Raw genomic sequence first — 14772 nt, 5'->3', positions numbered from 1 at the left:
TGTATGTATCAGTATGTATATTAACGACAATATGGGCCAAATATAATGTAATTAGTGGAGGCAGGTGCTGCGTGATGCCGGTACATGTAGGCTACAATCAGACAAACATTGTGCACAGTTATCAAATGCACGAGTGCGCATACAGTCGAGGGAAACGATGTGTTCATTAGTTAAAGACGCGGGGCAGCGCAATTGTCTCAGTAATTAAAGAGGCATGGCGGCAATTCTGTTATTTGCTTTGTGACATCCTTTACGGGAAATGCCGAATCATCAGAACACTAGCACAAGCCTGCTTGGTCAAGTCTCACACCAGAACTGAAACTTAGAAATTGCTCACGGTTCCGGTTCTTTTCAAAGAACAGAACCAGTTCTGAATAAGAACCGGTTCTCGGTGCCCAACCCTATTCATCACTGACTCCATCAGGAGCACACGCCCTATATGTTACCCTTGGGAGATATCATCAGTAAACATGGTGTTAGCTTTCATTGTTATGCTGATGATATTCAGCTCTTTATTTCTTCACAGCCCGGTGAAACACACCAATTTAAAAAACTAATGGAATGCATAGTCGATATAAAAAACTGGATGACGAGTAATTTCTTACTGCTAAATTCTGAAAAAAAAAAAACAGTGGTGTTAATTATAGGACCTAAAAACTCTACTAAAAATGTAGAACACTGTCTAAGACTTGATGGCTGCTCTGTCAATTCTTCATCATCACCTAGGTGTGCTATTTGATCACAATCTTTCCTTAGTTTCGTCTGGTCATAGGAGAACTGTCCCCCTAACTGAGCCTGGTTTCTCCCAAGCTTTTTTTCTCCATTCTGTCACAGATGGAGTTTCGGTTCCTTGCCACTGTCGCCTCTGGCTTGCTTAGTTGGGGTCACTTCATCTACAGCGATATCATTGACTTGATTGCAAATAAATGCACAGACACTATTTAACTGAACAGAGATGACATCACTGAATTCAATGATGAACTATAGTTATTTTGTATGGCAAGGAAGGAAATTACTTTCTCCTAAATAGAAAAGCCTTAAAACTGGTAGATATGATTACTTTTCGTCTATTGTAGGTATTTATTCAACACAGTGGCTTAATTAATTAAAAACAAAGCAACAACAGGCATTGACATTTCCCAACAGCACAGCAGTAATGACTTTATGAACTACTTCCAAGAGATTATTAGAGAACAATTTTAACTATGCAGCCGTCAGCTATACTGTAGTATTGCATCAGAAAGTATAATAGATCCCCCGAAGAAAAAAATATATACTTTAACTATTTAATATTAAAACTGAAAGGGGGGGGGGGGGAATGAAGATCATTATAGATCTTCACCCTAAATCATTCAGATTTTTTATTTAACATAGCTTGAGATGCAAATAAAGGACATTTTACATTTTATATTTAAATGGTTTTCTTTCTTTTTTTTTCTTTTTTTTACAAGCTGATAAGATCTACAAAAGCAGATTTCAAGAAATTCTGGATATAAGAGCCAACAGGGCTTTTAACTAACCCTTGTCACACAAACTTATTCTATCTTGTTCAGCCGGTTTTTGTGTGAGACAATGGTCTAAAAAGCAGCTTAATACTTACTGGGCATCATACGGTACTCAGTGTCTAGCAGAATGTTCACTCTGAGAGCTTTTCACCACCGCAAGGTGATGTTTTATTTATTTTCTCTACTCATAATATGTATCATATTTTATGTTTTCATATCTTTAGGAGCATATTATGTGGACTCAAAGAAATATATTTCGTCTGCTGGTAAGTTGCCTTTATTTATAATAGCTGCGTTTATTAATTTAATTTTTGACTGATGTTTTATGCTTTTTGGTCTTTCTTCAAAAACGATTTGTCTGATATTCTTCTTAATTAAGTAATTTTCTTATGCAATGGAGTTCAAGTACCAACATCTAATTCAGGATGCCAGATAAAAAAAGAAAAAAAACTAAGGAAAACATTGATCGGGTCAAATTAGCCATTCATGAAATGCCAGATCTATACATGTATCAACTGAAGGAGACTATGTAAGGTGTAATGTTTCATAAGCTTTGTCATTTTCTACAACTCCACCCTTCATTTAACTGTCAGCCCTATTTTAGTTGTCTTTGCTCTATTTTCATAGAACCAGTGTAAAATATCCACCGTGACACCTAAAAAGAGCTATACCTTTTAATTTCACTGAAACAAATCAAGATTACTATGGAAGATTATGAGATATTAGGACTTTTTTATGATTTGTTTGTTTGTTTGCTTGCTTCTGTCAGTAAAATGTATTATTCTAGGTTGATGAATTTACTACTACTACTACTACTGCTACTACTGTTATTATAAAATTATTTATTAATAAATATTTGCTTATTATTAAATTATTTGATTTTTTTTTTTGTCTTAAAGAAAATTCTCGTTGAGGCGCCACCCATAGGACACTGGGTTTTTAACTTCTGAATTGATATAACCTATATAAGGATGGCTTATAGATAAAGATAATTATGCTTCATACAATATAATACAAGGCCACCCCTGAACGTGTGAATTCAGTATGTAAGCCAGTCAGATTCAAAAGCATTTACATACTCTTGATTTATACATTTTATCCTATTTCCTTCCTCAAGGGTCTGAAAAAACAAACATCGCCAAAGATATCAAGAAGAGAGAATCACCTCTAAATGATGAAGCTCCTGATGCACAGGAGATCCAGGTAAGATTGTGGGACCTGACTTTTTATTTTTGTATAAACATATTAATAAGACACAAGACTATTGTTCTCTCTCATTCCCCTAATTTAAATACTTTCTTCCTTTTGTGAATTTCCTAAGAAAAATATTGGTGATGGCCAACAGCAAGTCAAAACATATAAGGTGAGTATGACATTAGTTCTTTTAAAGGGTTAGTTCACCCACAAAAATAAAATAAAGTTTTGAAAGTTTTATATACAAAAGATATTATCATTCTTCAAGAAAATGTTCTACCTAAATTTTAAATAAGAAATTCTGAAATACAACAATCTGTTATTTGTTTATTTGTAAACATTGTAAACATTTAAATTCATTGAATAACAAAAATAATTGTAGTGAATACAACCTGAGCATTTCTATTTCCTCCTCAGGGTCGAGTGAATGTGCACGTGTTTGAAGACTGTTGCGGTGGATCCCTTAATCAACTCAGGAATAACCTGCTCTATCCGTTATTTCCCAATGTTAGTTCTATACATATTTAGTTGTGTACTGTTATCAAGTGATAGTCTCATTGTATAAGTAAGAATATAATATCATGGGTTTACTTAAAGGTGCGTACTACAGTAAGCAGACTTGCTGTGGCACCTCAGTGGAGCAATTATGGTCTGAGAATCTTTGGTTACCTCCATCCTGCAGAAACTGGTGAGTCCAGCATTAAAATAAACGTTTTATTTTTTATTATATAGTGAATTAAATTAAACTTTTGTAGATGCAATTAACAAATGCATTGATATTGAATTGGTTTTGCTTATAGATGAATATATTTTTGCTGTTTCCTCTGATGATAACTCAGAGTTCTGGCTCAGTTTAAATGAAAGTCCGGAAAACCTTAAACGTCTCGTCTATGTTGGTAAGGTATGTCTGGTCTGAACGTGGATGTGTTTGTTACACTTGAATACAATTTAAATGATGCAATGTATGTCAATTAACACACACACACACACAAGAAAATTCTGTATTTATTTACTCACCCTGGTGTCATTCAGAACCCTTTTTTAAATGTGAAAAAAAAATTATTTTCATTGAAAATTGATGAAGCTCTTTTCCATACAGTGACAATTTGGTATGACAACATGCTGTCAAGCTCAAAAGAGGGCAGAATAGCATGACAAGATCATCATAAACCACCATTGTTTAAGGGGCCAGATTCACACAACAGACTCATAAAAAAATATCAAGGGTCTTGTATTATTCATTTAAATAATTAATATTTTAATTACGAAATATTGTGTATATTTTTAGAAATTGTGGGTCAGTGTTGTATAGAAAATATTGAAAACATTTTATAAATGGATATATTTTATGTCATAAAGAGATAGCCTATGTTTTCCTCACTTTTAAAAGGGGTCTTCGGATGCTCATTTTCCACAGTTTGATATGATTCTTTAGGGTCTTAAAGGAACACTCCACTTTTTTTGAAAATAGGCTCATTTTCCATCTCCACTAGAGTTAAACAGTTGAGAATTTCTCAAGTATATTCTCGTTTGAGTTGTCTAGCTGTATACTTTTTCTTTTTTTTTTTCTTTTTTTTATTGTACAAAACTCAATTTCATTATAAAATACAAACAGGCTTTACTCGAAATCACAGACATTTGAGAATCAATTACAAATAAATGAGCACATTTCACTAATATAAAATAAATTATGCCATTAAATAAATCAATTTTACATTCTTTATTTAGGTAGATTCCATTAAAGGACTTATGGCTTAAAATCTCAAAAATATTATATATATATATATATATATGTGTGTGTGTGTGTGTGTGTGTGTGTGTGTGTGTGTGTGTGCGTTTGTGTGTGTGTGATATTGTTACAGTGTATATATATGTGTTTGTGTGTATATATATATATATGTCTGTGTGTGTGTGTGTGTTTAAAGTAGATAGCACAACACATTTTTACAGTGTCTTTGCAAATTTCCCAGTCTTTATTTATCACTCATTATTAATTCCTGACCCAATTAATAACTGACAGATACTATTTAAATTAGGAAGTATTCTAATTTGTTGTCTAATTTGTTGGGTTTTTGTTAAATGTGAGCTAAAATCCTCACAATTAAAAGAACCAAAGACTACATTCTGTGTGCATTTAATTTATTTAAAACACCAGTTTCACAATTTGAGTTGAATTATTGAAATAAAATTAACTTTTCTGCGACATTCAAATTTATTGAGATGCACCTGTAATTATGCACACATTAAAGGTGACTTAATTATTCAAATACTCTTCAGTATGTTTATATGTTAATATGAAACATTTAATCTCTGTTTACCATTGTAGCATGTTTCTGTTTTGAATCAGACAGGAAATGAATGGACTGCTCCTGGCGAGTATTGGAAATTTGCATCCCAGATCTCCAAACCTGTCTTGTAAGAATTTTTATTTTATTTATTTATTTTTATTTTTATTTATTTATTTTCAAAAGCATATTTAAAAAAAGACTGTATCATGCCATAATGCAGGGTCTCTCTCTTCCTTAGGTTAGTGAAAGACATGAAATATTTTTTTGAAATCCTCTTAAAACAGAATATGGGAATGGATCATCTGGAAGTAGCTGTATGTATTACATTATATGCGTGTGGTAGACAATTTAGTTTGTACAATGAGCCTAAAATGTAATGTCTTTTTAATTTTCTTTTCTTTTTTTCTGCAGTGGAGTTTAAACCGTGACAATGGCACTTTTTCTGTGATAACCTCCAAGTTTTTATCATTATATGAAGGTATGTTTGTCCCTAAATGACAAAATTATGAACCCATTAAGTGGAATGGCCAAAAGTTTGACAGAATGTTGTTTGATGTGATGATATGAAGGCATCTGCAAGACATGCATTTTCAACCATGAATAAAACTGTGTTATATACAGTATATGCTTGCAACAGAAAACAGATTTAGGCTTAACAAGGAAAAGTTCTTGTCAGTGTTAATATATTCGCTACTGAAACACAAAGTGTGAGGAAGAGGCATATCAGTATTGACTTTTATGACTTTTACAGGACTTGTTGATAACATGTAGACTCATTACGTTTTGTCAGATGAATCTTCTCTACAAATGGGAGATATTGATCACATACCTCAAACAAAAGCAAGTTACGATAGGCTCCTTGAGCCCATGTCACCCCATCCTGCAGGAGACCTTAACAGAGAAGACCCACGAGATCACATCTATAAATGTAAGCATTATGGAAATCCTAAATCGAAAACTCAAGAATTATCTCGCCTGAATGACATTTCTGGCATTTAAACAGACCAAACATATTCTCTTTGTTTAAACAGACCAAATTCTAGACGAATCCTACCTGAAAGGCTTGTTTCCTGAATGCCATTACAATCCAAGTTACATACTCAATAAACAAATTGAAAGATATGAGGGTGTACATTTGGTGAGTTAAGCATTTTTAATCTCTCCATACACTAAGATTCTGAAAACCGGCCCAAATAATAACTATGCAGGGAAATTAGATTTTACAATCACAGCCTTGAGAGGTGGAATAGCTAAAATTAGCATGCTAATCAAAGAAAAATCAAAGAGAGTGATTGCTTCACCATACTAACATTACAGCTAATGTTAAAGCTGCAGTAGGTAACTTTTGTAAAAATATATTTTTTACATATTTGTTAAACCGGTCATTATGTCCTGACAGTAGAATATGTGACGGATAATCTGTGAAAAAAATCAAGCTCCTCTGGCTCCTCCCAGTGGTCCTATTGCCATTTGCAGAAATACTCCGCTCCCGGTAAGAAACAACCAATCAGAGATGCGGTCCGTAACTTTGTTTGTGTTTAAAATGTAGAAAAATGTGTATAATAAGCGAGTACACCATGAATCCATTTTCCAAACCGTGTTTTTAGCTTGTCCTGAATCACTAGGGTGCACCTATAATAAGTGTTTATATTCGGACTATTTTAGATTGCTTCGGGGATACCGCGGCGGAGTAACCCAGTACCTTTGTGATTCTTCATAAACATAAACAGAGAGAAGTAGTTCCGGCTACGATGTTCTTCCGCAAGACGCAAGCAGTTCTGTTTATTAACCGCTAGAGCGTCAAAAGTTACCTACCGCAGCTTTAAGTTAATTTTTACGATTCCTACATGGCAAATTAAGTTTTTATTTTTTATTTTATTTTTCTACTTGATTTACAGTCTGAATTCATTGTAAGTTGATTGTAAGACTGGCAACCACAAAACAAAACAAAAACAACACATCAATTTGCTATGAACTAAAAATGAACAACTTTAAAGCATTTATTTATTTGTTTTATGTTATATAACATGTATTGATAGAAATATAACTATACAGGTATACATTTTAATAACAAGTATAGATTAGAATTAGTTAATGTATTATGAACTAGCATTACTTGTCAAATAACAATAGTATATTCATAAGGTAACTTTAACCTGTTTCTGTTCTTGTAGATTCAGTTTTCATCAGTGTATCCAAATGACTACACCAGGCAAACTACTGCAAACAATGATGAGATGTGCTTCTACAGACAAGATCCATCATTTCAGGCAGAGTATGATGCATACATTATTGCATTAATCTGAATATACACCTTTCCATGTTCTTGTTTCATAGTCTTTACAATATTTATTAAGTAAGCTTTATCAGTTTCCTGTTTGCAACTAACTGCATTCTACTTTGGCATGTATTGTGTGTCTTCACTTTTTTAGTAAAGGACTCGCTTCTTATCTGATCGAGGTTGAGGACCCTGATGTACAAATGCTAAATACAGGTAAAACACATATTCTGAAAGTAATCTTAGAAAATAAAGATTCCCAAAAATTCATTTAAAAGATTGACGTGGGGGATAATTCAAACCTGATCTTATGTTTACGATTCTTCTGAAATGTTATTTTATTAGTTAAAGGGATACTCTACCTCAAAATGAACATTTTGTCATTAATCATTTACCCCCATGTCGTTCAAAACCCATAAAAGCTTTGTTTGTCTTCGGAGCACAATTTAAGATATTTTGGATGAAAACCGGGAGGCCTGTGACTGTCCTATAGACTGCCAAATAGCACTGTCAAGGTCCGGAAAAGTATGAAAGACATCATGGTAGGGCTGTAGTACTCGAGTCCGGTCTCGGACTTGTCTCGGACTCGTTGCATTTGCACCCGGACTTGTCTTGGACTTGGCCATTGGACTCGCCAAGTCTTCTAGTTGGTCTCGACCGAGTCCAGCAAAAAAATTAAATAAAAAAATTCTCCTTCAAAACAAAACCACATTTGCATGATGTCGCGACTGAAAACGTGTGGATAATGCTAGGCGCGCCGCTCTCCTTATTTCCAAAGCACTCTGTAATCTGCGCTTGTGCTCCAGTGGCGTCTGCTGTTGCTGGGCAACCATCCCTTGTAGTAGCTCTGCTAATAGATTCATTTAAAAAATGGCTATCCTTTTACAGCTATGATCATCTGTTTCTCCATCTTAGCTTTCAGTATTGTTCCGGGAAAGGATGTGCATGACCAGCGGTGCACTTACTGCGACCTGAAAAGTTTAGATGTTTCTAATTTAATTTTCTACCTGTTAGATTGTGTTTTATTTACGTCTACAACTAGATAGCCTTAAACGTACCCTTTACAATAATGAAATACCAAGTATTGTTGTACATTATAGATGGTTGCAAGACTACTGATTTCTAATAGTTGATTTTTTTTTTATAAAATATGCTTTTTTATAAAATATGAGTTACTCGACTACTTGTGGTTCATGCTATTGTAAATGAAAACACATTAAATAGTTTTTTTTTATCAATAAACGCGTATTAATGTAGAGCAACAATTACATATGTAAATTTTAAAAACTATATAATTATGCATTACATTACATATTTAAATTTTCATGTAACAGCCAGTATTTGTATCTGTAACAATCACAAAATTTGTCTTATCTGCATTCGGATACAACATCATACAGTTACTTGATAAGACCGTTATGACTTTTTATAGTTTTTTCGTAGTTATCACTGAACAAGTATGTTGTGTTAAACTAAAATAATTATTAATTTCTAAAATAATACTTATCATGCAAGCAGAGAGATGTCATGACAAACGTTTAGTGATCATTTGAACATGACTGGATCCATTCAAAATGGATCACATTTTCATTACGCAGAACACAGCGAGTCTTGTGTGTGTGCCGCGCAAACCAGCAAAATGTAGAGATGCAAACATCTAGGACAAGTAGACAATGTATCCGTATCTAAGCTGATTATTAGCCTACTCTTGAGAGAGAACTGATTTGGTTTTTGAGAGACTGAGACGCACAACGCTGCTGTTTGATTGGTGAACGCGCTGTGCTTATTCCATTCATTCGTATCACATCGTAACCTAAGCTGTAAATATTTTCATTTTAAATATATACAAATAATATAACGTGTATGATGTATTATTATAGGTAACATTACTCTTGCAATGCTCTGATTTCTGAGAGATGTACAGAGAAGCGAGAATAATGCGGTATTTGATTTGCGCTCTTTTCACTCATAAAGTATACATTCTTTCACTTCTGGCGCTGATCCCCTTGCTCAGCTGTTATCTAGCAAACACCAGACTGTGTCAGCTTCTGCCGAGTATTCAGGAAGAATTATTCCTTGTCCGTTCTTCGTTTTTGAAGTTATTATCCGTGCCATTCCGAAAAAGGTATTCGACTTCAGGCACAACCCTAATTATTACATTACATATTTTATTTTTACATTCAACATAGATAAGGTCATAGAAAGTAACAGCTCCACACAATATTGCAATTCTAAAATTCACGTCGTACTTGCAAACACTTTGTATGCATTATTGTTAATACATGCTGGAGTAGTCGATTGTTTCCGACAGCGCTCGACTAGTCTAGGCAAGCACTAGTACAGTATGACAAAAATTTTGCTGTATTTATGTGCGCAGGCATGCCAAGTAGAGCCAAAGGTATCCCTTCTAGCCTTGCTGCGCGCATTTGTCATATCCTGAGCTTTGCGTGTGTCTGTGCAATGTGACCACAGACATAATGTCAGCAAAAGCAGCATTATTAAGAAAAATTAAAAAATCAAGCTCTTACTAGACACACTAATCTTCCAGGTGTGTTAAGGCCAGTTGGAGCTAAACTTTTCAGGACATGGGCCATCCAGGATCTAGTTTGGAGGCCCCTGTCCTACAGAGTTGTTACTTTTGATCATTACAAATAATAATGTAAAATTATTTTCTTAGAATAGGAGATATGCTGTCTCTCGCATCACAAACATTATCAGTAGTTAAGTATGTGGTCTTGAAGAGGACCCTTTTTTCTCTCATTTGGACTCGGTCTTGACTTGGACTCAAAACTTTTGGACTTGGACTTGACTTGGACTCAAGCCTCTTTGGACTCGGTCTCGACAAAGCTGGACTTGACTACGGCAGATGGACTATTCTGACGAAGTCTTTCATACTTTTCTGGACCTTGACAGTGTTACTTGGCAGTCTATGGGACAGTCACAAGCCTCCTGGTTTTCATCCAAAATAACTTAAATTGTGTTCATAAGATGAATTTTCATTTTGGGGTGGAGTATCCCTTTAATGTCACAAGGCTGTTGTGGTTAATGTTAATAGCCAAATTTCTGTATAATGTTTGTTCAGTTAAGGGATTTTAGTTTTGTTTGCTCCTATATGCTGACAGCGGTAAAAAAAAATATCTGCCCAAACTGTATGACAGTGTTGTCAAGGGAAATTAGCTTCAAACAATATATAAGACATGTTTGGAACAGTGAAAATGAGCGGAGATAAACTATTCACAAAGCACATTATAAGCACTGAGATGGTTTGAGTCCATATCATTATTCTTACCCTACAATAAAACGAGAAACAGTTCTTGTTATGAAGACAGTTCTTTGTTAAAACCTAGAATGCTTCAAAAAGCACCTAGTTTTTATATTTGTAGGCTCAATTCATATACTAAACATAGTGCCATTGTAATACTTGCTTAATTCAGGTCCTGAAGGTCCTTTCTGGCAGCGTGTCTATGACGTGAAACCCCTCAATGTTGCTTCAAAGCAAACCACCTCGGTGGAAAATTCCTGCAGAACAACCGGAAACATTGTGATGTCTCAAAGTCATGCCATGCCAATTGTTAGAGCCTTTTTAAATGCATTGCATTCAAGTGAAGAGACACGGTAAGCTTGTCCATTGTTTACCTCTTTTAACCCTTCTCATTTAAAATTGCTTGTCAATGAATAGACAAATATACAGGGAAAAATTATGCACTGAAAAAAGCTACTTTAGCCTTGAGAAGTTGGTGAAACCTGAGGAAAAGAATGTAACGTTTCTTTTAATATCATTATTTAAGATAAATATGTAAATAATTGGTACATATTCTTCAATGCCTTAATTTGACATGATGCATCTTACCGCCAAATGGGGCAAGTTATGTCACTTTTTTTTAAATCATATTCGTATGGTTCCAGCATGCAACTTCAGTGATAGCTTAGTCTAAAAGTATGTGTACACAATTATCTGATCAACATGTTCCGATGCACCCATGTGAACATTTTTTCAATAATGATGATTTATGACAATAGAGAAACCAGGTGTGGTGTTATACTATAATACTTGTTTCCATCTTCACAGTGGCTACTCCCTGTTACGTGTTGTGAATGTTGTAAGGCGTGAAGACAAAGACGTGGGCAGCCGTTATCTGGTGGAACTTGAACTTGTGGGCCCACAAGGTCAGAAAGCTCTTGTTTCACATTATGTTTATGCACCGGCTGAGGATTCAAAAAAGCAAGCGATTCTCTGCAGTCCAAAAGCCTTCAGCTGGAACCCATCTGCTACTGTTCATATTATCGTGGCAGGTAAAACTAATCAGATTTATCAGTATCTGTTTTTTAACTGTGATGAAATGACAACTTTGATATTTGACCTGGAGCTACTTTTGTCTTTAGACTCAACACACCACATCTAATCCAAGTAATTGAATAGGTGCATACAAAATAAAAACTGTCTGAATTTTTTTTTGTTTTTTTTTTTAGACTGTAACTTTAGCTTGTTGCTAGAATTTCTTTGTACCTTTCATAATACCAGCACAAAACTAGCATGTGTTCTTTTGTTTTAGGACTCTTGTTTTGTAATGTGTTACTGTTCTTATTGTTTTCCTGTTCATTTCCTTTGTTTATTTATTGTCCCAGTTTCTTTCCCGGCACACCCGGTACGTTTGTGGCCCAGTATTTGTTAAATTTTTTTTTTTTTTTTTTTTTTTTTTTTTTTGTGTGTGTGTGTAGGCACACCAACCTTTAAAGCAATTGCCATTTGGTTATAGTGGTTACACTTTGTCTTAAGGTGTCCTTGTTACAGTGCAATTATACATTGAGTAGATGTACTTGCCATACTGTACGTTTAGGGTTAGGATTCTGTTTAGGGTAACTTGCATGTAAATATGCATAAATAATTGTTATTAAAAAAGTAAGTGCATGTAATATGTGTAACAAGGACACCTTAAGACAAAGTATTAACGTTATTGTCACATGTCAAAACACTTGTAGTTACGTTATAACTAAAGTGAAATTAGATGTTAATTGTGTAATTAGAAATGTTCATTATAAACTTATATTTTCCTGATCAAAACCTTACATTGGAACCTGAATGCCCATTATTCAATTAAATGTAAAATTATTTTAATGTCTGATATTGTCTTTTGCATGTGTAACTAAGACAAAACGATGAATGCAGTCTTCATTTATTTTCCAATAGTGAAAAATCAGGCCAGATGGATCATACAGTTCATCAGGGAAATGGAAAAAGTGTACAGAGCAACCGGGGACAAAAACTTTAATGTAATAATTATAGATTACGGCAGCTCTGACATAGATATCGAGAAAAGACTCAAAAAGTCAACATTACCAAGGTAAAAGACTTTGTTTTAAACTTATATATAAGTGTGTGTGTGTGTGTGTGTGTGTGTTAGTCAGAACACAATTCCTATGGCTAATGATGTCACCATGCACAAATACACAGCTACAAGTTTAAGAAGATGGATGGTAATTTCGAAAGATCAGGTGGCCTTCAAGCTGGAATAGATCTTGTTGAAGTAGGTGACCCCATTTTTACAATATAAGCTCTTCGTATTACTGTATCATTTTTCTTGCTCTTTAAAGCCATTGTTTTGGATGAATGAATTGATACACGCAAGCTGTTGTAATTTTAGTTTTTCCTTCTCAGGATGAGCACAGTATTTTGTTCCTGTGTGACCTGCACCTCTACTATCCTGTAAATATAATAACCAGTATACGAAAACATTGTGTGGAAGGAAAGATGGTCTATGCTCCAGTTGTGATGAGACTGGATTGTGGTGCTTCCCCGATAGCTCCAGCTGGTACTGGTCTCCAATATGAATTACAGTTTTATTTGCTAAGTATTCAGATTTACAGTTTCGTCAGGTAGAAGTGGAAAATGGTTTAAAAAAAATCATACATACTAATCATAATTGTCATAATCTAAAATAATTACGCTTTTATCTTTTCCCTGCTTTTGAGTCACTGGCTCATGTTTGGTGCATGTTCAGATATGCCATGATAATAATGCAAATGTACTCCATAGGTTCTTGGGAGGTTTCTGGTTATGGTCTGATGGGAATCTACAAGTCAGACATGGACCGTATTGGTGGCATGAACACTAGAGAATTCAAAGACAAATGGGGCGGTGAAGACTGGGAGTTATTAGACAGGTAATGAAAGCCAATCATCTCTGGAGTTATTAAACATTTTCTAGTGTTTTGTTGGTTGCACTTTATTTTACAGTACGTGTACTAACATGTATTTATAGTGTACTTACAGTGTATTTATCTAAGAAAGTTCTGGTAACACAAAGTAACTACATGGGGTAGGGTTAGGTTTAGGGGTAGGTTCAGGTTTAGTACTTAGTTATTACATAGTTATTGTAATTACTATAATAAGTACATAGTATGTACATGAGGAACAGGAGTGCATCAGTACATCAGTGCACTTTTTTCTGCTAATTAAAAGACTTGCGAAGGAATACATTTTTTTAATTTAAGGACAATCACTGTTGTGTGAACATACTAATATTCTACATGGAGTTTGTTACTACTAAAACTACTACTAAAAATAATAATAATAACTACCTTTAGGTGTCAACAAAGTAAACAAAATTTACTGAGTGCATACCTGCATATATATATAAATTTAATATTCTCTCTCTCTCTCTCTCTCTCTCTCTCTCTCTCTTTAGAGTACTAGGTAATGGGTTAGAGGTTGAACGACTCCACCTCAGAAATTTCTTTCACCATTTTCATTCTAAACGTGGAATGTGGGAAAACAACAATCAAGGCTAAAAGCAAATGCTCAATTTTGTATTTTTTTTTTTAAACCAGTTGAGCGTAAACCTTGCCACCACAGATGATCACATTGGTCAATCTCACAACTCAATCATGCAATCATCTGTCAAGAAAACACTTCATGGATTCAACTCAGAAAAGTCATGGATGGATCCGATTGTGACAACCAGTATTGCTAGCTATAAGGATATGCTACCAACATATTAAGGATGTAAATTAAGGTTAGAGGTTAGCATTCGTTTCAGCTTTGTGGAGACAATCAGCCATATTTACACTTCTCTATATGCAAAACCAGTTTTATTGTGTTTTTAACAAAAGGCCTTGGGCACAGTTTTGCAGAGAAACCAAGTGTTGATTTATTAAGAAAGAAAGAAAAAAGAAAGAAACCATATGTATATGTTATATATATATATATATATATATATATATATATATATATATATATATATATATATATATATATATATAAGATACTTCACTATTATGTAATAAAATAACACACTTCGTGTTGATAAGATTTTTATTGTTTTTAAATGAAGTCTCTAATGCTCACCCAAGGCTGTATTTATTTGATTAAAATACAGTAACAACTGTAATATTGTAAAATAACAAAATAAAAAAGTTTTCTATTTTAATATATTTCAAACCATCATTTATTCATGTGATGGCGAAGCTAAATTCAGATGCCTTTGCTTCAGTGTCACAGGATTTTGTTT

At 34.1% G+C, this 14772-nt stretch overlaps 1 protein-coding gene across 1 annotated transcript; it reads left to right on the top strand.

The window, feature by feature from the left end:
- The first annotated feature begins 1605 nt into the window (after positions 1-1605).
- LOC127956432 (beta-1,4-N-acetylgalactosaminyltransferase 3-like) lies at positions 1606-14468 on the top strand. The gene is made up of 20 exons (XM_052554313.1): positions 1606-1771; positions 2623-2708; positions 2827-2868; positions 3117-3206; positions 3297-3387; positions 3500-3600; positions 5047-5114; positions 5226-5301; positions 5399-5465; positions 5778-5915; positions 6019-6125; positions 7162-7262; positions 7420-7481; positions 10700-10880; positions 11335-11558; positions 12454-12607; positions 12718-12790; positions 12922-13075; positions 13300-13426; positions 13951-14468. Exons 1-20 carry the CDS (start codon positions 1633-1635, stop codon positions 14051-14053), a joined length of 2184 nt encoding a protein of 727 aa, XP_052410273.1. The 5' UTR covers positions 1606-1632; the 3' UTR covers positions 14054-14468.
- The last annotated feature ends 304 nt before the right edge of the window (positions 14469-14772 follow it).

Source organism: Carassius gibelio, chromosome B4 (genome assembly GCF_023724105.1).
Source record: "Carassius gibelio isolate Cgi1373 ecotype wild population from Czech Republic chromosome B4, carGib1.2-hapl.c, whole genome shotgun sequence".
NCBI lineage: Eukaryota > Metazoa > Chordata > Actinopteri > Cypriniformes > Cyprinidae > Carassius > Carassius gibelio.
This window is presented reverse-complemented; position numbering and strand designations above follow the sequence as displayed.